We start from the raw sequence: 25,513 nt of genomic DNA, 5'->3' as shown, positions 1-25,513 counted from the left end.
ATAGTGTCTTGAAAATAATGAAAATGATAAGAACAAAGATATTTGCAAAGTATTTTATATCCCAAGATGAGAGTACCAGGAAGTAGAGAATGGTCTACAGTCAAGTGCAACAGATAAATTGAGGACAAGGAAAGATACCATCTAATCTGATTATTAATAAATCACTAGTAACTTTGAAGAGAACAGTTTCAGTTGGGTGATGAGGGCAAAATTCAGTTTGCAAAAGGTTGAGGAATAAAGGGGTAAAGGAAATAGAGAAAACAAGTTTGGCTGGGAAAGGGAGAATAGATTTAAGATGTTACTAGAGAATATGGCAACTAGATGGCAAAGCAGATAGACTACCAGGCAGGAGTCAGGAAAAGCTGGGTTCAAATCCAACCTCAGATACTTATTAGCTATATGATTTTAAACAAATCACTTAATCCTATTTGTCTCAATTTCCTCATCTGTAAAATGAACTGGAGAAGGAAATGGCAAAATACTCCAGTATCTTTGCCAGGAAAACTCTAAATGAGGTCATGAAGAATCAGCCATGATTAAAATAAGTACCACAACAACAGGGTCTAGGGAAGGTTTTGGTTTTTTTTTAAGTTTTTTGTTTTTTTTTTTAGTTGAGGAAGACTTTGGTGTGTTTGAAAGTAGTAGGGGAAAACCCAATAAATAGGGAAATGTTGGGAGCCAAGATGGCAGAGTAACAAGTCTACCCCCAGTTCCACTAATACAACTCCTCTACAAAGATCTAGTAAATGGAACAAATCAACTCCTGATTAGAAAATTGAAGAAAAAAGTATAGTGAGTTATATTCCCCACTCAGGTCATCATAGGGAGACAGAGAGGTTTGTGTGTTGAAGTTGGGTTCTGGTTGAGCAGAATGAAAAATTCACAGACTCAATGACCCGGTCATGGGGGGGACAAAGAAGTCCATTATACTTCTCCAAATTCCAAGAACTAGCAATATGTGATAAGATAAGGAGAACCTTTAAAGGGAAAGTCAAGCAAAAGGTGAGCTGTGAGGGTTTGGGGAGGGCTTAGGGAAGGATATCTTCTGGCAAGTATGGTTTAGGGAATAATGTCAGAAATAATCAAGGATAGTTTACTCATTACTTCAGCAACATTGTTATTGCAACAGTCTTTGTTTGCCTCAGTGGACCAGATGGTTCTAGGGCATGACAACTTCAACATAATGTATGGGAAATGTTTACAGAATAAAGCACATGATATGGGGAAGTTTCTGATCAGATGAAGAGATGTGAGATAACTTATATCAGCTCAAGGAGAGGCACAAAACAAGTTTTTCCAAAGATGTTAGGAAAAACATAGCATAACTTTTGTAGACAGACAGAAAGTCAGCATACAATTAAGTTAATTATTTGCTTTCTCCCCAGTATTTCCTCTTTATCATGTAGATCCTGAAGATGGGGTCTGGCAAGGGGCATGTCATACACACAGTGCATAGAAATGAAAAGAAAACCAAGCCTGTACATTAGAGCAAGAGGTCCCTAACCTATATAGGAGGGTCCTGACCTTGTGCAGGATGAAGAAATAGATACCAACTGGTTATGCTGTTGCTCACTATCCAGTTCCATGTCACAGCCTGGGCTTCAAGAAGGTTTCCAGGGTGAGGAGCAATCATGAATCCTAGGCTAGGAACAAGGATTAAGTTCAAACAAAAAAAGTCCCAAGAGTAAAGTAGGGTCTTTCCAGACCATTTTGAAGCCTACAATGGAAAAAGCTGTCTTCATTTCCCCAGACTAAAGGGAAGCTTTTAGTTCCATCACCCTGAACTTGCAGAACTTTCCAGCTGACTGACAGTGATTGTGTTCAGTAGCACTCTACTGGAACTTCCAACCAAAGGTAAAGACAACAGGACTGTTGAAAAAACCCAAACCCAAGTCAGGAACTTTGATTCGGATCAACAAGGGCAGTGATCAGACTTTGCACTGGGACAGGCCATTCTAGAACACTCAAAGCTTACATATCCCTAAGATCCTGGAATAACAAAATACTGAATGTCTCCTAAAAAAGTAAAAGGACCAAGAGGACAAAAGTCTAGCCAAAACATTCCCTGAGAAGTGCACAAAGTCACAGACTTATGCTCAAAGCTGGGAAGTAGGCTGGAAAAACAAACAAACAAATAAAAAGAATACCACCAAAAAGCAGTACTCTGGTAACAAGGGTGGGCAGGAAAAAAATCCAGAAGAGAATGAGTCCAAAACATTTACAAGCAAATCCTTAAAGGAAAACAAAACTTAGGCACAAGTTTAACTAGAATTCCTAGAAGAGATGAAGTTAAGAGTAGGAACTTATTATTGGGTTCTTGGTGAGGGAGAGAGAAGAGAGACAGGAAACATGTTACACCAAACCTAGAATTCTGAATTTCTTCTTCTTTCTCAGAACTCTCTTCCTTATAAAGAAAAAATGGGAAACAAAGAGAAGGGAAAATATAAAAAAAATAAGATTGATAAAAATAGAAAATAATCATAACTGTGAATGGAATAAACTCATGCAGAAAATGTAAGAGGATAGAATGGATTGTAAAAAGTCTAATGATATATTGTTTACATGAAACATACCTGAAAAAGAAAAAGGTGAACAGAGATAAATAAGATCTGAAGTGTTTCTTCTGAAGCAAAAAAGTAGTATATAACCCTTTATATTAGAGAAAACAAGTGTATAAAAAATTTTAATTAAAAGAGAAACTACATTTTACTAAAAATATCATTGACAATAAATAGGGAGACATTCAGAATCTGGAAGAAGAAAAAGAGGAAGGAAGGATAGAGACAGAAAGACCATGATAGAGACTGAGACACAGCAAGAATGATGATTGAGGATGCAATCTGTTGGGAAGACAGGAATATGGAATCAAATGCATCAGTAAAGGAATTGACCTTGTAAAGAGAAGCTCTTATAAACTCTTTTTAAGAGATAAAGAATAAAATGGGAGATAGTATCAAAAAGTTTGTAAATGAAAAGAAGTAGAATGAAGGGACTATTGGGGTGTATGGCCACAATTTTCTCAGAAAAGATAAGGACTAAATGGAGAGGAAATGTGGGAGGTTTGACAAGAGAAAGTTTGCAATAGTATCTTTTCCAGGTAAGTAGTGAAGGTTGGATGACATCTAGTTAAGTTTGGATAACATAGGTTTATAATGTATCCATTTGGCAACATGGTGAGACTTTATACAGTTACAATGAGCAGTTTGTGAATAGGAAGACAAAGAAGAAAAATGTTAAATATTGGTGTAACCCAGGGGATAGCTTGGTCTCTGTCATGGTCTTTTTGGCTCTATTCCTTAGTTTCTTCTTCTCTACTCTAATCTTTTGATTAGGGATCAGATTAGATTTGACTTGATTAGAGATTATTTGAATTAGAGAGGGAGGAAAGTGGACTCTGAGGAGGAGTTAGAGTGGAAGGATTAGAGGCAAAGACTAAATCAAGGAGAGATGAGAGATTTAAAATGATGGGGGGATCAGAGAAGGGAATGTCAGAGTTTTTAATTCGAAAAGTGGTATATTTGTGGTTGGTTCTTGTCCTTCTTTATTGAAGAAGACCAAAATGATATCACTATGTTAGAGAAAAGTTACAGTATGTCCAACTGTGACTGATCAGACCAATATGAGCTCAGAATGCTCTACCACAGGTTGGGCACAAATAGTCTTTAAACTTCTGCATTTTACATTTCCTTTGAATTTCCTTTGAGCTACTTCAATTCTGTCTTGCTCCTGGGAAGGGGGTGGGGAGATGAAACAAAACCAAAAAACACAGAATTTGAATGAACACACTATGTTCATGTTTTTAAAATTTCTCTTTTTTCCTTCCTTTTCCATGGTTTTCTTTCTTTTCCCTTTGTCCTAATTCTCCATACACAAAATGACTAACAATGTAAACATGTTAAGCACAAATGCCCATGTAGAGTGTTCAATGTTGAGGGGAGGGGGTTGGAAGAAAATTGTGTAACTGATGAATATGCATGTGGATGAATGTTGAAAAACTTTTATAACATGTAATTGGAAAAATAAAATATATTTTTAAAATTCTGCCTTCTTCATAGAGCTAAGCACCATCACTGATGAGAGCATGCTATGCTGGGCTGTCCTGTGCTAGAATCTCCCATGCCACATAATCAATTCCAAAATTCTTAAGAGAGACCTTGGAAGTGTCCTTGTATCACTTTTTTTCTGATTCCTGTGAGTGATTGCCTTGTGTGAGTTCTCCATAAAATAATCTTTTCAGCAAGCATATACTTGAACAAGGTGGCCAGCCCATCAGAGTTGTGCTCTCTGTAGTAACATTTGAATAATTAGCAGTTTAGCTTGAGAAAGGACCTGCGTCTGGTATCCCATCCTGTCATGTAACCTTCACAAGCTTCCTATGAAAATATAAATGGAATCAATTCAATTTCCTGGTATGGTCCTGTCTAGGTTTCACAGGCATAAAACATTTATAGTGAGATCTAATGCATGACCTACCTCCCCATGTGTAGCTAAGGTAAAGTAAGTCATGGATTTTGAAGGTGGAGAAACTGGGAAGTTAGGGCATTTGCAGGTATTAGCATTCATCTTTATTAATATTAAAGCTCCCAGGGGCAGCTAGGTGGCACAGAGGATATAATACTGGAGTCAGGAGTACCTGAGTTCAAATCTAGCCTCAGCCTCTTAGACACCTAGCTGTGTGGCCTTGGGCAAGCCACTTAACCCCATTACCTAGCAAAAACCTTAAATAATAAAATAATAATAATAATAATAACCTAGCTGTGTGACCTTAGGGAACTCACTTAACCTCACTGCCTTGAAAAAAAAAAACAAAAAAATATATATGTATATATTAAAGCTCCTTCCCATAAGGGAAGGCAGGAAACTTGTGAGTCTTAAAAGTATCTGAAAGGCTGCCATACACAAGAGAAAATGGATATGAGTATTTTGATCCCAATGAGAATAACTAATTCTAGAATTAGGTGGAGTTGAAAAGAGGAAAATTTAGGTTCCATGTCAGGTAAAAAACCAATAGTTTCTCCTTACAAAAGTCTTCAAAGCAGACTGTATGATAATTTTTCAGAGAAGTTCCACAATGGAGGATTGTGCTTTGTTCAGTTTAGAAAAGAGACAATGAGTGCAACTAGCTGACCACTGCATTTTCTGGTAAGTCTTGAGATTCTGTGCTATACTGCTATTAAAAAAAAAAAAAACTTAATGTGAATAATTATTAGGCGCTTAATGTTTTTTTCTCTTTTGTTTTTTTTAGATTTTTGCAAGGCAAATGGGGTTAAGTGACTTGCCCAAGGCCACACAGCTAGGTAATTATTAAGTGTCTGAGACCGGATTTGAACCCAGGTACTCCTGACTCCAAGGCCGGTGCTTTATCCACTATGCCACCTAGCTGCCCCCAGTAGGTGCTTAATGTTAACATTTATAGTATTAATCAGAATCATTTTTGGAGTATCTAAAATGAGAGCTCTTTATTTCATTATAGTTGTTATTCCTAGCCAAGAAATTAAGACGTGCCAGGGTAGGATTGGACAATCAATACTCTTAACTCTTTCTCTGCCTTTCCTTAAATGGAAGCATTAAATTTAATCTTAGAGTATAATAAAATTCTTCTCATCTTATATTGCTACAATCTCAAAGAGACCATAAAATTATATGTGAATTGCCCAAATTTGTTTCACCCTAGAAGGGACACATTCTTGGTATTTTCAAGGAATGTGGTCTTTTTTTGCCTTCAAGGCAATAAGATTAAGTGACTTTCCCAAGATCACACAGTTAGTATTAAGTAACTAGGATCCTCTTGATTCCAGGGCAGGTGCTCTATCCACTGCACCACATCAGTACCCTTAAATGTAGCCTTCTTGTTCTACTTAGACCAACAAATTCTGAATACCTCACAATAAAAATATCCCCCCCTAAAAAACCCCACTCCTAAATAATATTCTCATTGCAATTTCTTTTCTATTTTATTAGTCCAAATTCTTTTGTATGTTTTCATTTACCTTTTGTGTTTCAGTCATTTTTCAGTCCAGTCCAACTCCTTGAAACCCCATTTGGGGTTTTCTTGGCAAAGATACTGGAGTGGTTTGCTGTTTCCTTCTGCAGCTCATTTTACAGATGAGGAAACTAAGGTAAACAGGTTAAGTGACTTGTTCAGCATCATCCAGCTAGTGTTTGAGGATGAATTTGAACTCTTCAGACCCAGCGCTCTATCTATTGTGCCACCTAACTACCCTTTCATCTATCTTAATCATTATCATTTCTGTACCACTATCATCCCTTCATCTTCTCCCTCAGTCTTTTCTTTGACTATTTCCTGCTCCCAGTGGAAAATGTGGAAGCTCATTTGATGCAATAACATTTATCTTCAAAGGATATTTGTATTCAGTGAAATACTTACTGGGAGAAATTTACTCCCCTAAAGAATCCTATAGCTTGCCTCAAAAAAAAATAAACATTCTAAAATTTTAATATTCCTGTTTTTGTAAATGAAGAAATGAGTTTGATAGGTGAAATCAACAAATTAGTACATAAGCATAATTTACATATTCATGATGCTTGCTTACTATTAAGTTGACATGTGGGTATAGTCATATATTTAGTAAAAACAGTAATTCACAAGCCTGAAGAGCCCTGAACTGGAATTCAAAACCATTTGCTTGAGTCAAAGCCCCCCAGCTTTCTTCCCAGGTCACAATCAAGGAAGTTCAACTAGGTAATAATAATAATGAGCTCTATGTCTATGTATAGACAAAGTAGATACCAATGTGGGGAGAATGGCAGGAAAGACAGTTATGTTTACAGGAGCTAAAAATTCAAAAAAATAGATCAAAAATAGAACTTATGGCTTAAGATATAGCAAACGCACAAAATATACTTAAGAAAATGAATGAGATCACATCAATTGGGATCAACATTAGAAACAAAGTGAAGACTGACGAATTGCTTTCCATGGGGGTGGGGGAAGTAAGATTTGGGAAAATTGTAAAACTCAAATAATATCTTTAATAAAAAAAAGAAAAAGAAAAAGAGAGGCGAGGGAAAGGGTGTCACTGAGACTTGAGTGTGAAACCAAGGCCTAGAACAGAGCTCTACGGTCAGACTTCTTAACCAGGGAAGGGGAAGTTCACGTTTACGCTCGGGGAAATCCTGAGGGCTGGCGAGGCGGAGGGGCAGACGGGAGCAGGCTGGACATGCGCCTGTTCTGCACCCCCGGAGCACAAAGCGGGGACAAATGCAGCCTCTGGGACCACGGCCTTTTCTTTCTGTTCCCTTTTTTGCGGCTTGCCCCCGGCCACACCATTGGAACTCGGGTCCTCCCGACTCCGGGGCCGGGGCTCGGCCAAGGGGCAGGAGGAAAAGCCAGGGGCGGGGGGAGGCTCCGGCAAGGGCGGGAGGGAGGAAGGGTGGGGCCGCGCCTCTGGAAGTTTCCAGGGTTCGTGAAAGAAACTGCGCCCCCGCCCCGCCCCGGTGGGCGACGCAGCGGGGGAGTGGCACTGCCAGGCAGCCCCGGGGCCACGCTCGGGCCCGGCGGGGCCCCCGGCCCGCTCCCCCCGGGCCGGGCAGGGCCCGAGCACTGAGCAAGGCGGGAAGCCGCGGGAAGCCACTTGGCGCCGACGAGCGGGGCGGGGCCTCCGGCCCACGTGACTGCGGAGGGCCCCTCCAGGAAGGACGGCAGCCCCGGCGAGCGTGACGAGCGCGAGACTGCGGGAAAGGCCCCGCCCGAAAACTTCCGCTTCCGGGGCGGTTGGCGGCGCCCTCGGAAGTGCTTCGACCCACCTGCTGCCGAGCCGGAAGGAGTCTTCGGGGGTCGCCGAGCGTTAGGACCACCGGCCGGCGACGGGGCTGACGGGCCTGGGAAGAGGTGGGGCGAGCGCCAGGGAGGGAGGGAGGCCGGCCGAGCCGCCGGGGGGCCCGGGCCGCGGCTTCCCCGGCGAGCCGGCCGCCGCGTGGTGCCCCGGGGGAGGCTCCGCGCGCCCGGGCCCCGCCCCCCAGCCCGGGCCCTGGGGCTCGTCCGCGGTGGGCACGTTGCGTTGCTATTCTTGTGTTCCCCTCCAGTGCCCGCCTCCCCCTGCCCAGCGCCCGAGAAGAGGGGCCGGTATGTCTGAAGAGGAAGCAGTGTCCGCCCGGCTCAGTGAAGCCAGGCTGGACGAGAGGCCGGCGGCCGTGGCAGAAAGCGCCGAGAGCTTCTGCGTTACCATCGGCGCCACCGTGCCAACTGGCTTTGAGCAAACCGCCGCAGATGAAGTAAGGGAGAAGCTGGGCTCCCAGCCCCGAATCAGCAAGGACAGAGGCAAGATATACTTTGACATTTCAGTGGAGAGTCTGTCTAAGGTTTGCATATCTACTTCTTAAAATCTTGTCCTAAACAAACTGCATTCCACCGTGCCATCATCTTACATTCTTTTTTTTTTCAAGGCGATGGGGTTAAGTGGCTTGCCCAAGGCCACACGGCTAGGTCATTATTAAGTGTCAGGGGTCGGATTTGAACCCAGGTACTCCTGACTCCAAGGCCGATGCTCCATTCACTGCCAGCTAGCCGCCCCTTACATTCTTCTTAGAGTCATTTGCTTTAAATTATTTCTTTGAAAGACAGTTAACATAAGTGGATGGAGCCAAGTCCTATTTCTGACCTTGCCTGACAAGTGATTTTTATGACTTGACTACTCAGTGTCCCCAGCCAGTTTCCTTTACACTATAATTGCAAAGTAGTTCCTGATTGGGAGTTCTTTAATCAGAAGCCTGGGTCTCCCCCAATATTAGGTGTTGTAGCTTAGTCATATCCAACTCTTCATAACCCTATTTGGGTTTTTCTTGGCAAAGAAAGTGGAGCGGTTTGCCATTTTCTTCTTCAGCTCATTTTTTTTTACAGATAAGGAACTGAGGTCAAAAGGGTAAGTGACTTGTCCAGGGTCATGCAAATACTAAGAATCTGAGGCTGGATTTGAACTCATGAAGATGAATCTCCCTAATTCCAAGCCCAGAGATCTGTCTCCTGGGATATCCAGCTGCTCTCAAAATTCAATACTGATTTATAATAAGGAAATTAATAGTCTCATGGATCTAAAACTGGGAAATACCTTCATTTGAATCATAGAATTATAGGACTACAAGAAACCTTAGAGGCCATCTAGTTTTATTGCCTCACTTTAAAAATGAGGAAACTGTTTAATAAATTAATTTGTTTAAGGTAGTAAGCATCAGAGATCTAAATGATTAATTTTACACATTAAAAAACTGAGACCCAAAGATATTATCACTTAGCCCAAAGTCAAATATAAGTAACACAGGATCCCCCAAGTCCTCTTACTACAAATCCAATATTTTTCCCACAGTGGTGTATTTTCAAAATAAGCCAGAAATTTTTAAAAACATTTTTGATGTCCAGTGTTGTAGAGCCCAAGAAATTCATCTTTGTCTTGACTACAATTATTAGTTTTCAGATATAAAAGGAGAAATAAATGATAATATAATACTAGTGAATCTGATAGGTATCAGAAAATCTTTGAAAGAAAAATTATGAATCACAGTGGGCATTGGAGAGTTCATGACACTGCATAATGCTATAAATGCTGGAAGAGAATAAGGCTACACTTCTGACTTCACCTTGGCTCTTTACTTAGTGTAGTCTTCAAGCTACCCACCACCACCACCAGCTTCCACCCTCAGCTTGCCTAAGGAAAGGGAAAAGCAACTGGGTAATCAGGGAATGTAAACTAGGTGGTATTTTTAAGTTAGGAATGTGAAGATAACTTTACAATCACCAAAACCTGTTTATATTTAACTAATGATAGTTTACCTACAAAACTGTGCTCACCCAGGGTTAGGGTATTGTGGAGGTGACTGAATTTTAAAGGCAGTGCCATTGGAATGCAAGCTCTGGCAAGTCCTACCAAACTAGAAAGACTTCAAGTATGAACTTGGTGTTGGATTGCATTTCTGCATTGTCTGAGAACTAGTCTAGTTAAATTCTGAGAAGCTTATTTCAAGATAAGTTATAGGCTGATGAAATGTTTGACTGCATCTACTCTAGAAGGAAAAAACCATATATTGAGTCCTGTAGGCAGTGCCTGCTTTGATGAAACCTGTTTGTTGACATGTTGACATCCAGTTCAGTTCAGCTTATACCTTTCAGAATACTTTGAGCTTTTCTTACACATTTTCTTATGCTTTATTAAGCTTATTTAAACTAGACAAAATTCCATGCTGCTCTTAGTGCCTTTGTATGTCCAGCCTTGCATCACACATAGTAGGCACACAGCAAATATTTGTTTAACAAATAAGCTTATTCAGAGAAATTAATGTAAAACATTTTTTTTTTCCAGGTTCATGGTCTAAGATCAGTTGATAATTTATTTGTTGTTGTTCAGGAGTTTAGAGATTATCAATTCAAAGCAACTAAGGTGAGTTATTTTCTCCAAGGATTCGTTTTCAATTCATACCTTCAGTGTCATCGCTGTGTCCTTTTATGAAATAGAATTATATAGGGGCTTTAAAATTATAATCTAAAGGTTGAAGTTTACTGACAATTCCTTTCCAAAAGTTAACTTTTAGTAAGGACATAAGGAAACAAAGTTCATAGAAAATAAAAACAAATTGCTTATACTTTTAGGAAATAGATTGGATTACATTGTGATTTAAACTGAGTTCACAATATTTTCTATGAATCTTTGAGAATTGCCTTATAGATAACTACAGGAAAAGTTCTAAATGGGCTTAGAAAAGGGAGAACAGATCAGGATCAAGATAACATTTTGGAACTACTGGAGGGAAAAATCATTCTGTGATTATGGAAAAAAATTTTTAAATCTTAAAAACTTTTACTTTTAAAATAAAATTAAAATTATGCAGGAAAATCATCTGACATGGTGGTAAGGAAAATCTATAAATCAAAGTTCTTGTGGGAAGTATGTCTTGAGGATGGTCTTAAATTGACAGTATTTGATATTAATGGAATTTTACTGTTTTGATTATTCAGGTACTTTTTTTTTTTGAATTACCAAGAACTGAAATTTAACAAACCTAAGTTACTGACAACTTGTTCCAATCTTTTTGACAATACCCAAATAGATTTTTATGAATCAATGAATTTTGTGATAACACAGTTTCTCTTAATTTTTTTCCTATGAGTCTAAAACTACATTAAGGGCTTTAGGCTTCTGTTCAAAAGTGTCGATTTTCCTTCTAAGTTTTTTTAAGGGTTGCAATTTCATTACTTATCTTTTCATTTAGTTCTTTTATTAGGCCCATGCTTGAAGTTCTGGTGGCTTTTTCCATTCACTTTTCTGGGATTCTAGCATAGTTATTTCTGAATCCTTTTTTTCCTCTTTAGTTTTAACCTAATTATTTTACTATCTCATAGTATTTCTTCATTGTATTAGTTTCTTTGCTTGATCAAAAATTTTTCCCTCACTATTAGGTATTTTATTTTTTTCTTTGGTGACTTCCTTGTAGGAAATTATTTACTTTTCTTTGAATTCACATTGTTTAACTATTATTAATTTGCTGTTTATATATGATTATGAGATGTTGAGCAGCTCAGCTTTCTTACAAAAAAAAAATAATTCTCTTCTTTTTGTTTCCCAATAATAATCAAGCAGACCTCATAGATGGTCTTTCCAGATAAAAAGCTGTCTGCTTCTCTTGCCTAAATCACTGGGGCTTGGTGGAGTCATGAATTTAAGCCTGTTGAGGGTTGCAGAAATCTGCTTGCTTCAACATTAAGGGAGACTGAAAAGCCGCCACAAATAGCAGGGTTGTAGGAGAAAGTCCTTAGTTGGGGCCATCACATTTTGTTCAGTAATTCCAGTTTATGTGGTTGCTGTGGCAGGAAGAAGGGCCAGACTCTGACATAATCAAAGGAGAGAACAGGGAGCTGGTTCTGTGCTATCTTTTTTCCTATGGCGATTTCCTACGAAGAGCCCTTTCTTTGTTCATCCTTCCCTTCCACTCTCCTCTTTCCTACCTTCCCTTCTTTCTTCTCTTCCTCCTCTCCTCTCTCTATTTGCAACTCTTTTTGGTCCTCTTGCTTGGAACTTTCCAATGATTCTTTAGCTATGTTGGAAAAATCTAGACAATCCAGATGCTTCTATTTCTAAAATTTTAAAAGTATCAGAAATCCTATCCTATCCTTCATGACCCTTCTCAAATTCACATCTGCCAAAGAAAACTTTCTGGTACCCAGCCAGCAGTAATCACTTCTTCTGAATTCTTAGAATACTAGCTCTAGTATTCATGTGGGCATTAATCATCTGCAACCTGGAACTGTTACTCAGGTATTTCATATATGTATGTCTTGTGATTATTTTATGTCTTCCATGATGCTTGGAATAGTACTTAGTGTTTAATTTTGCTTAAATGGAAGTACCTGAGAAATGCCTCGATTTTGTTTTTTCTTTATTTTTAAAAGGAAGATGTTCTAAAGGATTTTGAAGATTTGGCAGGGAAGCTTCCTTGGTCAGCCCCACTAAAAGTATGGAAAATCAATACCAGCTTTAAGAAAAAAAAGATAAAACGCAAAAAATTAACTCAGCAAAATACTATAAGCAAAGAAAAGTTGGATGATGGACAGGGAGACATGGGAGCTGAGAAGCAGATCACCAATAATACTGTGGAGAAGGTCTTAGAAACCATTGAAAACCAGGATGGCACCATTGGTAAAATCCCCACATTAGCTTACAATAAAACAGTATCAGAAATCTCACCTGTCATTGAGAAAGAAAAAGAAGTTAAGGAGAGCCCTAAAGAGGAAACTGAATCTCAAGTGCTCAAGTTCCGAGTCACATGTAACCGGGCAGGTGAAAACCATAACTTCACCTCCAATGAAGCAGCCAGAGATTTTGGAGGAGCTGTTCAGGACTATTTCAAATGGAAAGCTGACATGACCAACTTTGATGTGGAGGTACAAGCTATCTCTTTGCCGATTGGGTGTAATTTTTGTGGTTGTATAGCAAGGGAACCTTAAGATTGTGACTATTTAAAAGATTGAGGGTTCTTGAGTCATAGAATTGTTAGATTTGGAAAGTACCATAAATGATATCTAGTTCAAATTCTTTTTATATTGGAAAAGACTGAGGTCCAAGCATGTCACCCAGCTAGTTAGTTCTGGAAAGAAATCGCTTCCTAACTTATAAAATAGTATTTCCAACTATACTAGGTTAACTCCTAAGAATTATACAACTAGATGAGAGGGCCTGGTCCAAGTCCAAGTTTTGCCTTTTATTGGCTAGGTAATCTTGGGCAGTCATTTCACTGCCTCAAGCTTCAGCTTCCTTCCTTGTAAATGAGGGTGGTAACATTTGCACTACTGAGCTCACATGGTTGTTAGGAAGATCAAATCAGATAATATATGTAAAGTACTTTGTAAACATAAGAAGTACCCTGGTAAATGCCAGTTATTACCAGTAACTTAAATGAAAATGTAAATGATCTGCATAGCAAATTTGTAGTTGAGACATAAGTGGGTGAGATAGTTAATCCATTGAAAGACCGAATCAGAATCTGAAACATTCAACAGATTGGAAATGATGAGCCAAAACTACTAAAATAAATTTATGGATTATATAAATTTTAAATAAATTTTAAAATTTAGCTATATAATTTGAGTCAAAAATAAATGTAATCTTAGGCTACATTTTTAAAATTATTCAAAATAGGAAAGTAATAGTTCCCTTATACACAGGTCAAACCCTGTTTGTAAGGTTTTGCCCATTTTTGGTTGTTACATTGAAAGAGAGACTTGTTAATCTGAAAAGATATCCTGGAGTAGGTGACAGTCTGGATGCTGTCAAAGCCATTTCACATTTGGGGAAACTAGGTAATGTTTTTATTCAGGCAGTGAAGATTAAGTGACTTGCACACAGCTAGGCAATTATTAAGTGCCTGCAGTTGGATTTGAACTCAGATCCTCTTGACTGCAGGGCTGGTGCTCTATCCACTGCACCACCTAGCTGCCCCTAAACTAGGTAATGTTTTAACCTGCAATCAAGAAAACTTTCAGAGAAGTTATAGTTATCTTCAAATATTTGAAGAGGACTTAATTTTTATGCATTCAGAGAACAGTAAAGGTCTGATTCATAGAAATTCAACATAGATAGCATGAGATATAGTAAAAAGGACACAGGATTTGGACTCAGGTAATCTGTATTCAAATATAACCTCTGCTGCTTTCTTGCTGTGTAGATGTGAAAAAGTGATTTCTAAGGCTTACTTCCCTCCACAACTATATGTTTAGTTACTGTTAGCACTGATTATCTCTTGGGATATAGAAAACACCATGAACTGTTATCACAGTTCAATAAAAGGAAGGCCTTTTCTAACCAAGGCCCTTCTAAGAATACAGGCAGTGGGTTTCTGTTATTGGATCTATTTCCAATGAAGCTTTGCAGAGATGTTAGAGAGGGGACTCACATATTAGGGAGGGATGGAGGTGGAGGTGGGCAGCTATGATTCTTGTACTAAGGAATTGATTTGAAATTAGGCTGAAAGATCCAAAGTATCAGGTGGTGCCATGCATGCATAAAATAGAGAATTAGATTTAACTGGCCTCTTTCAAAGTGATGGTGAAATGATGGATGAGACAAAATGCATATAAAAATGCTCTGGAGAGAATATCATTTAAAGTTGAGAGTATCATGAGATATCCTTTAAGACTCAAAACTTTAGAATATAGTTATATAAAATTTTATTTAATGATATAATGAGTGAACCTTCATATAATTTTTTTTATTTTTTTTATTTTTTTGCAAGGCAATGGGGTTAAGTGGCTTGCCCAAGGCCACACAGCTAGGTAATTATTAAGTGTCTGAGACCGGATTTGAACCCAGATACTCCTGACTCCAGGGCCGATGCTTTATCCACTGCACCACCTAGCCGCCCAACCTTCATATAATTTTAACAACATGCACAGAAAAGTGATGTTTTCCAGCTATTCCAGATACCAAGTTAAAGAGTTTTAAATGTGGTCTCATCTCAATGTTATGCACAATTGAACATGCCTAAAACCATATTGATTTGTCTTGATGAACTTTATCCTAGGTTCTCTTGAATGTGCATAATAATGAAATCGTTGTGGGCATTGCATTGACAGAAGAGAGTCTCCATCGAAGAAATATTACACATTTTGGTCCTACTACTCTAAGATCTACTCTTGCTTATGGCATGCTCAGGTAAGTGAATGGGTTTGACATCCAGACTGGAAAACAGCTTAGGTTGGAATCATCAATGAATTTTGCATGTGAGTACCCCGCAGTAAAGCCGATGACAAGCTCCACCTCCACTATAAGTATGGTCTTTAAGGGGTGTCTCAGTGTCTTCCACCAAGCCTCTGAGCTTCTGGGACATCAACCGTGCAATTTGTTCACTAGGTCCTTTCAGTTGGAGAAAATCTGTGAGAATTTGTGTTCCACTGTTAGAGCTGTCTTACCATAGTAGAGGATTTGAGTAAGGGATTAGTATAGTCATAATATAAGGGAATCCCTAACAAAATTAATTAAAAGTGAACATCTATGCTCTTCTCCTAAATTTAGCATTTACTAAGTCAGTGACTTTACTCATAAGATAGGAAGAATATATTTTTTTCTACTTTTATCTAGATAATAATTAAGATTGCCTGGTTTTTTTAATTTGGCATAGAACTATAAGTTTTATTTGAAATTATTGTAAATTTACTTTATTTTCATTTTAGTGCAATAATAGTTTGAGACTTTGAAATTTTGTGATAACTACTGAGCATATAGAGGGTTTTCTATACAATAGATGATGAAAGAATTATAATTTTCATTTGCTTAATATGCCTTGTACTTTTCAAAGTATTTTCACTTATTACATCATTAGATCTTCACATACCTTATGGGTTCTTTGAAAATAGTCAAGCTAGCTACATGCTAATTTTCAGTGTCAATCCTATCTTTCTCTCTCCCTGGGGGAAACCCCTTCCCTTTTTCCCCCCTCTCCTTTTATTTGCTTTTTTCTTATTTTACAACTCATCATAGATTAATTCTGTGGTTTGAGAATTGAAGCCCATGTCTTTGTTACACAGTTTATGATTTGATCTTGGCATGTGCAATAGAAAAATGGGGTCATTTGTCAAAAAAAGATACCTTTATTCCTCATACTCTCTAATGCTTAATTTTTGATTCTTTGACAGTTGTAAATGTTCAGCTGTGTTCTGCTAGGTGTGGCCACATAGCATTTCTTTTTTTTCTTTTTTTTAACAATTACATGTAAACATAGTTTTCAACATTCATCTTTGTAAAATTTTGAGCTCCAAATTTTTCACCTTTCCTCCCAGCCCTCTCCATCTCCTCAAGATAGCAAGCAATCTGATATAGATTATAAATGTACAATCTGCATGATATATTTCTAAGCACATCAGATCTTCTACTGCTTCTGCTTAAGCTTTACACACCAAAAAGTCAATAGGCAAATGTAAAACTGGAAATGACTGGTGGCTGTATCAGCACAATGGTTGCATGAAAGGAATCCCACTATAAAATATATCAAGACAAGTGGCCACACAGGAAATATCACCATGTCTCTGGACAGGCCATTCCATTTGGATGTATCTAATTTTAGAAATTTTTCATAACATTATTTTTTTTCAAGGCAATGGGGTTAAGTGGCTTGCCCAAGGCCACACAGCTAGGTAATTATCAAGTGTCAGAGGTAGGGTTTGAACCCAGGTACTCCTGACTCCAAGGCCGGTGCTCTATTCACTGCACCACCTAGCTGCCCCTAACATTAGTTCTAGTCTTTGCAACTTTCTCCCGTTGCTCCTGGTTCTGTTCTGAGGGCAGAAAGAACAAGGGTGACCTTTGCTCAACAATCCTTCATATACTTGAATACAGCAATCATGCCTCCTCATTGGTAAATATCCTTATCCTGTCCATAAGACCCTTGATTTAACCTCTATTATCAGTCTTTGAAATTTATTCCATTAGTCTAAAAATAGATCTGTAATAAGATTTTTTGTTGTTTTTAAGAGTTTTCTGTTTAGATTTGTGTTTTTTACAAAATTCAATGAGAAATTCTTAAATGTTTTCTAATAAACACAATTTATTTGAACCTTCCTACCCCCTTCAAAGGTGAGGATGGTGGGAGGGAAAGTGTCTTCTCAAATCTCTTCTTTAAATGTTGCATTTTGTTTAAAATGGGTGTTGTTTTCATTTACACTGTTGCAAGTTTTCACCTATACTGTTACTTTGTTCCTCTTAACTTTACTGTGTGTCAGTTCATGTAAGTCTTTCCAGGCTTCTCAGTATTCATTATATTCATTGTTTATTTCAACATAGTGATACTCCATTATATTCCAATTCTACAGTTGCCCAATTGATGAACATTCATCTGGTTTCTGGTTTTGCTATCACAGGAGTATTATTATAAATATCTTGGTGCATTTGTAGCCTTCTTTGCACACAATTTTTATTTTTTTTTTAAGAAAAGCTCTGTAGTATTTGTTAAGCGTTTTGATAATGTTAGCTTTTCACAGATTCATTTTGTAAGTCCCTGATTTTTAAAAATTCTTTTTCCCTTAGACTATTTGCTTCTTTTTTCTAGGCTCTGTTCTCCTCAGCCTACTGACATAATAGTAGATCCAATGTGTGGAACAGGTGCCATACCAATAGAGGTAACAACTTTTATCTAGTTTTTCAATTAAATGGTAGTAAACATCAGATTCTTATTTCTTTTTAAATTAAATTTTATTTTTAAAAATTAACAGATCAATTTTGTCTCCTTCCCTACCCCAACACCATTGGAAAAAAAGGGAAACAAAACCTTTGTTTCATAAGTTTGAATTAGTAGCCTTGTTGAAAAATTATGTCTCCTTTGGCCATAAGTATATCTTCCCTGTTCTTGCCAATGGATTCTCATTGGTCCTCTAGAGCAGGTGCCTGACCAGAAATGGCCATTGATTATGATCATGATCAGATTAAAATGAAATTGGAAAATATTTAAGAGAATAAATAGAAATAGTATGCATCCACAAAAACTTTATGTCCAGGTTAGTGGTTCCCCATTTCTATTTGAGTTTGACACCACTGGTCAAGAATCACTTTGATCATTTTGTTGGGAGTTAATTTTCTTATTCTTGTATTTAATAACTACTTCTTCCCTTAGAATACAATATAAATTCTTCACTTTAGTATATAGAAGAAATCTTTGTTTTTAACAGTGTTTTATAAATTATTGTTTTGCTCATTTCACTCTTCATCAGTTCATAAAAGTCTTCCAGATTTGAAAGCATACCTTTTATCATCTGTGTCACAGTTTAATACATTACTTTCATATACTCTAGTGTTTGACCATTCCTTGGATGACGATAAGCACCATCTTAGTTTTCAGTTCTTTGCCATCACAAAAAAAGAGCTTCTATACATATTATCATTAATTTGGAACCTTTTCCTTTTTCTTTGGGATACAGACTTAATTGCTACGTCAAGAAGATACATGGTTTTGTTGGGTTGTAGTTCCAGTTGTTTTCCTTAATAACTGGACTGATGCACAGCTCCCCAACAGTATATATCATGTGTTCCAACATATAAAATTTTCTTTTTTTGTGCACTTTACTAGTCTGAGGGTGGTGAAATGAAACCTAAAACTTGGTTTTAATTTGTATTTATTAGTTATTTGGAACATATATTTTTTTTATATGTAGCTAATGATAGTTTGGATTTCTTCCTCTGAAATCTGCCTGATTATACACACTAACCTTTTACCAGGAGAATTGCTTTTAATTCTTATACAATTTAATCGATTTCTTACATATCTTGGGATTGAGTCATTTATCAGAGAAGCTTCAGCAAAGATTTTTTCCCTTGAGTTTCCTGCTTCCCTTAGAATTTTACCTGCATTGGTTTTGTTTGTGCAAAACTTGTTAATTTTATATAATCAAAATTGTACATTTTCCCATCAGTGAAATTCTTACTATACTTATAGATCAGAAAATTTCTTTCTTGTTTTTCTGTTTTTGATGTCACCACACATTTTACTTTTGGGATATAAATGAATCAACAAAACTGATTATCTCAGCTTTATATTTTGAAAGGTCTGGGTGGAAACTATAGCATTATTGGTCCTAATATTTAAAACCATTTCAGCTATTGTGCCAAGCTGGTAAATTACCAGAATGCATCGTGTCCATAAGAAGGACTCCAGAGGAGTTCTTCAACATTAACTTCTACTTATAGAGCTTATATATCAATAGAAGTGATTCTAATCTATTGTTGATTTCAACCAAGATAATCACACAATAATGAGTTCTTTGAAGGGATAAGTCTATAGACAAGGAAAAACTGTATATAGATCAAACTGTTTGAAAGAGTTCACAATAAAGGGTTCTTGAAAAGTGAAATTACCATGAAATAATGTTTCATCTCAGAGAGACATCCCTTCCATCTTCTACATAGCTGCAAAAATTCTCTTCTTTAAGGTTTGACTATGTCACTCCTGCTCAGGAATACTTAATGACTTCTTAAGAGTTTTATAGAATGCAATTCAAATTCTTCACATTAATATTTATTTAAAATTTTTTTACAACCTACCTTTCAAAGTATATTTTCATAAGCATTGCCTTTTGTACATCTCTATTCTAGCCCAGGACTGTCCAACCTTATTGAAACAATAGATAATATATTTTGATTTGCCATTTTAGTGAGCTCTGTGGCAGCCCAGCCTTGGTTTTTTGGGGGGTTTTTTTTGCAAGGCAAATGGGGTTAAGTGGATTGCCCAAGGCCACACAGCTAGGTAATTATTAAATGTCTGAGACGGATTTGAACGCAGGTACTCCTGACTCCAGGGCTGGCACTTTATCCGCTGAGCCACCTAGCTGCCCCACCTAGCTGCCCCCCCCAGCCTTGTTTACTAAAGCATTTAGTAAACCCACAGGGGGCCCTCATAAAATCCACACAGCAAGCCACATTTTGGTCTGCTCTTTTCTGGCCAAATTACCCTATGTTTGATGTTCCTTAAACTTAGCATCCCATTACTACCCCCTTTGCCCAGATTGACTCCATGCCTCAAATATACTGTCTCCACATTCTGTCTCTTAGAATCCCTAGCTTCCTTAAAATTTCACCCATATGCTACTTCCTACAGGAAACCTTTCATGATCCTGTTGAATAACATTTTGCCACATACTAGAAAACTTTTTAAGATGTTTTCATTTTTGTATTTATATCCCTAGCATGTCTCACAATATTTTATATGTAATGAGTGCTCATTAAATGTATGTAAAGTTGAATTTAACTGGCTCAAAAATTAGGAAGAAAAGGTTAGGGACCTTGCAGACAGAGTGTATGTGGCCAGTATCACTCTTGGGTTTTTTTTTTTACAGTTTCTAAGAGAAAGCACTGTATAGAATGCTCTGGTTTTCAGGGAAAACTAAGAAAGCCAGCATTGAACTACTTGTTAAAATCCAGAAGAGGTGCTAATTAAAAATTTTAGTCTGAAAGCATGACCTTCTAAAGACAGAAATAAAAAATTATAAACATCATCAAAAGTATATTTAGGGGTGGCTAGGTGGCGTAGTGGATAAAAGCACTGGCCCTGGATTCAGGAGTACCTGGGCTCAAATCCCATCTCAGACATTTAATAATTACCTAGCTGTGTGGCCTTGGGCAAGCCACTTAACCCCGCTTGCCTTGCAAAAACCTTAAAAAAAAAGTATATTCAGTGGGGCAGCGAGGTGGCACAGTGAATAGATCCTTCTGACTCCAGGGCCAGTGCTCTGAATTCAAATCTAGCCTCAGAGACTTAATTGTCTCACTGTTTGACCTTGGGCAAGTCACTTAACCCCATTGCTTTAAATAAATAGTTTATTCAGCTCTTGCATGTCTGCTTCTAAAATATTCTGTATCATTCTTTAAGAAAAACTGGTAAATATCTATAAAGTGATGAGAGAATTAATGGAATTCTATATTAGGGTAGACTAAGAAACTTAGGGTTCCATCCTTGAAAAAGGATAAAGGAGAAATGGTTTGAGTTCACAAAATCCTGAGGGGTACTGCTGATAATAAAACATCATTTCTAAAATTTTTTTTTTGACAGAGCCTTTAAAGATTGAAAAAAGGTAACTTTTAGAAATACCAAAAGCACACACCTTGCTTCTGAAGTTGTTTTCCTACAGGTTGATTGTGATTACCTAATGTGGTAATCATGTTTTTTCTGATTTGACTTTTTGCAAGTTAGCATTAACAAATCCCATCAAAAAATAAGAAAGAAATGGCAGGGTATAGTGACTTTTTCCAATACTTACATTGAAAACCTTCACAAAGTTTTATTTCTACTAAATAATAATCCTTTATTTATTGAAGAACATGACTAGAATGTTGAAAGTACTTAATTCTTTAAACCATTTCTTTTCCATTTATGAATGGACAATATTTGCTTTTGGTTTTTAGGGGACTGCGGAATGGCCGAATTGTTATCATATTGCTGGTGATAATAATCCCCTGGCTGTGAAAAGAGCAGCAAATAACATCTTATCATTACTGACAAAGAGTCAAGTTAAAGAAAGGTAAATAAACTTAAGTAGATTATGTAGCAGCTGTTTGTTGAAAGAAAATCACTTCCATCATGGTCCTCTGCAAAAACAATAAATGTATTACTTGACAGTCCAGTTTAATTTTGAATTTCCTACCTTCAACTGTCAAAATGCTCTTTCTTTTTATCCCACAGCAAAGCATTCTGGGGCCTCCCCATAGATGCTATTCAATGGGATATCTGCAATCTTCCTTTGAGGACTGGTTCTGTGGATATTATTGTCACGGATATGCCATTTGGAAAGAGGTAGGATATCAGAAAAATACTAAAATTGCTGTGATTTATGTTCATTTCTTATGGTAGCACCAACAAATCTAAAGGGGAAATGGTTTGCTGTTAATTTTCTTTTAATTATTCACAGCATAACAAAGAAAAAAAAAGATGTATTCTCAGCTAACACAGATGGTCAGTAGAGCTCTTTTTCATATAATCCATAGTGGTGATGGATTCACAATCCATTGCATTTACTTTGTTTCAGTAAATCAGGAGTTTGCTGACTGTATAAAACTGAGAGATAGTTTCTGGTGCTTGACCCTTGGGTACATTACCTTTTTTCTTTTAAGAACAATCATAAGTCATTTAATACAGCAATATTTCAAGGGATCCCAAAATTTGTTCTAAATTAAGAACCAGCCAGAGAGATAGTCTTTTAAACTTGACTTCAAGAGGCTAAATGATCTCCCATTTGTAAGGTACTGTATTAATATTATATTCTTGTATAAACTTGCTTGCTCTCTATAGTTTAGAAATTTAGGGAGATTATAAACTTCCCTCCTCTCAGATCACATGGGGAAATTAAATTTAAAACATTCTCATTTTAGAGTTGAAGTAAGCAAGTGAAGATCAATAACAAAGATGTTACTGGTGGAGATAATAATAGCTTGCATTTACACAGTACTTTGTTTTCAAAGTGCTCTACATCCAGTTCATTTACTCCTCACAACCCTGGAAGAGAATATTATTATCTCCATCATACAGAGGGGAAAACGGGTAAACAGGTTAAGTGACTTGCCTAGGATCACCAGCCTAGTAAATGACAAACCCCACATTTGAACTTGGGTCTTCTGACTCTAGGACTATGACTCTATTCATTGACTTGCCTAACCTATAAGATTTTGTAGGTAAAACATGGCTCCTACTAGAAAAGTAAAGAACTAACAAGTTTCAGAAATCAGATGAAGATTGAAAGGAACAATAGACAAGGAATTCTACTCCATCCATCTTCTTATCTCCCATTGTATAGGAAGGTTATATTATGGCACAGAAGAGTTTTTGAAAGGAGTTGTTCAGAAGACATTGTACAATATGTATTGTGGTAGGACACTTAGTCCAAATGAAATTTTTTGTTTTATCTTCCAGATGCTTCAGTGGGTTATCTTTTTAGTCATTTAGTTTCTGAAACTACCTTATTCTGATTACTCATTACATTCATTAATGCATTAAGTTAATCATACAAAAATGTTTTGGAATTAATGACACTTTCTAAGCACCCTGATGGTTATTAAGTTAGCATGTGAGATGGCTTTGGTTCCTAATATGAAAAAGCCCTGCTTTGCTTTAGGCTTAGAGCAGTGAGAATGTTTGTGACTTAATCAGCTGTGAAGTGAAAATGTTTTGTCCTTGATCTTGATTGTTTTGTAGAATAGGATCTAAGAAGAGAAACTGGAATCTTTATCCATCTTGTCTTCAGGAAATGAGTCGTGTCTGTAGACCTGGGACAGGTCGAGCTGTGCTACTTACTCAGGACAGGAAATGCTTTGCCAAGGTGGTATTCTTTAAATTGTTCACCTGTGGGTCTTTATCTGAAGTAGAAGAACATCATTTTGGCTAAAGTTAGAATGCAGAGCTATTCCTTGTTCAGTTATTTTAAATGTTTGTTTTTTTAAATTTTGTTAAATGGGGCCTAGTACCCCTTTGGATTGCACAGATAAGGCTAATGAAGTAAAATGGGCACTATGGTTTTTTTGTGTGTTTACATAGGCATTATCCAGAATGGGGAATGTATGGCGGAAGGTGCATACTGTCTGGGTGAACATAGGGGGTCTTCATGCTGCAGTTTATCTTCTCAAACGTACTGGTGAAGTGTTCATTCACCCTTCAGAACCAGAACATGAAAAAGGAACGTCTTGAGGATATAGAAGATGAAGACTGGCTTTTCTTCGTGTCTTTGAAAGCTATGTTTATTGTCCTCCCACCACTGCAAATGTCTGAGGTAGCGTGAGGAAATGAATATAAAATATGAAGAAATAGTAACAAAAGTCTATTTGTTTGGCATTGCATCCAAACTGGTTTGAAGATCTAACTGGAATGTAGCAGGTGAATATTCTAATAGAAAAGACATCCCTAAAACTCAAAAGGGACTTGCTTGGTCCCTTGGGTAAACTTAAATTACATTTTCCCAGTGAACCAAGGAATAGCTTTGTAGCTTGTCTTTCTCCTAAAATGGCCTTAAGATGTTTGAAGATTGCTTGAATGCTTTTCTGTGTTTAGTATGTTTTGTTTTAGGCCTACCTCCTCCACAGAATAGATTTACCATTGTAGTTCTTGGGAAGATATCTATTATTAAGAGTGCCTCAGTTTATATTTCAGTGAAGAAATAGCCTTACTTTAAGTGGCCCTCATTCTTTCTTGTTACCTCAACTAAATATCATTCCATTAACCAATAATATGCACAAGTCACAGGACATTTAGGAAAAAGTTGACCATCTGCCTTACAAAATGAAGTATAATATGTTGTGCTGATCACCTGAGTAATTTCAAAGATTGTTTTGAAAAGGTGTCGATTAACTTGTGCTAAACCATTTTAATTTTATAACAAAGATGAATTTTAATAGATATATGTAATTTGACCTGGTCCCATGACTTATTTAAGACTAATTTTATTTTTAAGTTCATATTTGAGCTATACAGATACCAAAGTTTATGGGGTAGACAAATATATGTCATTTTGTCAGGCTCTGTTTTGACACTGGAAAGCATTTTTTGGTCACTTTGAAGGAAATAATATATGATCACATGATGGGGGGGCTTTAATTTGGGGGGTTCTTTGGTTGCTTTCTCCATAACAAGCAGCATTTATGTTGGTTTGTATCTCACAGCATACTACACAAGTAGCATGCAATTACCTCCACTTGAATCAGAATGGAGAAGTTGAATCCTTCCCATGCACTTGGTCAGAACGAAGAAGATTGGTTTAAGTTGATTAGTTATGTTCAGATTTCTTTCTAGTTCCCAAATGCATTCAAATTAAATCTTTTAATGCCATGTTTTACTGTAATAAAGTTTTACTTACTTGATTTTTAATGTCTTATGGGGGGAGGGGCTAAGAGGGAGAGGTAGTTTTTTTCTTGTCCTTGGACAATTCATGTTGGCCATGTGGTCAATGAGTGTAAACTTTCTTATCTTTATTTAGAAATCAGCATAACACTTTAAACTATATTATTGTACAAAATTTTAGTCATTAGAGTCCAAGCCCAAAGTTCAGAGTTGTCTCCTGGACATATAAAGACTGAAAATAGGCTTTTAAATTCTCATTTTAGGAAGAAATTGTTCCTTCCCAAGTTCTCACAATATAAAAACCTTAAATGTGTGCTTTTAAAAATCAGCATTCGATAAGGAATTGCATGGTAATTTCTGTTGACATTGGGTGTTAACCTTCCACCCCCCATTATTTTAAGATGACGAATATTGAGAATGTATCTTTTTTTAGTAATAAGTAGAAGTAATAAGATCATCCAGACACTGTCATCCACAAGGCACTTTTATAATCACAACCACTTAAACTTATTCCCCTGGCTTCATAGAGTTCATAGGTCAAAAGTAGTCCATATAAAGACACAAAAATAGTTCTAACACTTATTGTTCAGTTGTTTCAGAAATGTCCAATTCTTCCATGATTCCATGGGGGTTTTTTTGACAAAGATAATGGAGTGGTTCAACATTTTTTTTTTCCAAAGGAAACTACACATCAAGTGAATGATACCAA

The 25,513-nt window shown here is 37.2% G+C and overlaps 1 protein-coding gene and 1 long non-coding RNA gene across 4 annotated transcripts in view; one reads left to right on the top strand and one right to left on the bottom strand.

The window, feature by feature from the left end:
• LOC141496280 (uncharacterized) overlaps positions 1 to 25,513 on the bottom strand; it is an 81,568-nt gene that overhangs the window by 47,123 nt on the left and 8,932 nt on the right. The window lies entirely within an intron of this gene.
• Positions 7,745 to 24,824, top strand: THUMPD3 (THUMP domain 3 tRNA guanosine methyltransferase). 2 transcript variants are annotated; one of them, XM_074198652.1, is made up of 10 exons: positions 7,745 to 7,852; positions 8,047 to 8,322; positions 10,314 to 10,391; positions 12,398 to 12,889; positions 15,025 to 15,155; positions 17,545 to 17,614; positions 21,387 to 21,502; positions 21,664 to 21,774; positions 23,170 to 23,293; positions 23,509 to 24,824. In XM_074198652.1, exons 2-10 carry the CDS (start codon positions 8,089 to 8,091, stop codon positions 23,656 to 23,658), a joined length of 1,506 nt encoding a protein of 501 aa, XP_074054753.1. In that variant the 5' UTR covers positions 7,745 to 7,852; positions 8,047 to 8,088; the 3' UTR covers positions 23,659 to 24,824. The 2 variants fall into 2 exon arrangements, with proteins under 2 accessions (XP_074054753.1, XP_074054755.1); XM_074198654.1 differs by lacking the exon at positions 7,745 to 7,852 and having other exon boundaries at positions 7,919 to 8,322.

Source organism: Macrotis lagotis, chromosome 8 (assembly GCF_037893015.1).
Source record: "Macrotis lagotis isolate mMagLag1 chromosome 8, bilby.v1.9.chrom.fasta, whole genome shotgun sequence".
In the NCBI taxonomy this organism is placed as follows: Eukaryota; Metazoa; Chordata; class Mammalia; order Peramelemorphia; family Peramelidae; genus Macrotis; species Macrotis lagotis.
This window is presented reverse-complemented; position numbering and strand designations above follow the sequence as displayed.

What these genes read in the sequence shown, in the direction of transcription:
- THUMPD3 (XM_074198652.1), top strand. Translation starts at nt 8,089, where the DNA reads ATGTCTGAAGAGGAAGCAGTGTCCGCCCGGCTCAGTGAAGCCAGGCTG. An exon ending in ATCAATTCAAAGCAACTAAG is followed by an intron (nt 10,392 to 12,397) that starts GTGAGTTATTTT and finishes TATTTTTAAAAG; the next exon opens with GAAGATGTTCTAAAGGATTT. An exon ending in AAGAGTCAAGTTAAAGAAAG is followed by an intron (nt 21,503 to 21,663) that starts GTAAATAAACTT and finishes TTTATCCCACAG; the next exon opens with CAAAGCATTCTGGGGCCTCC.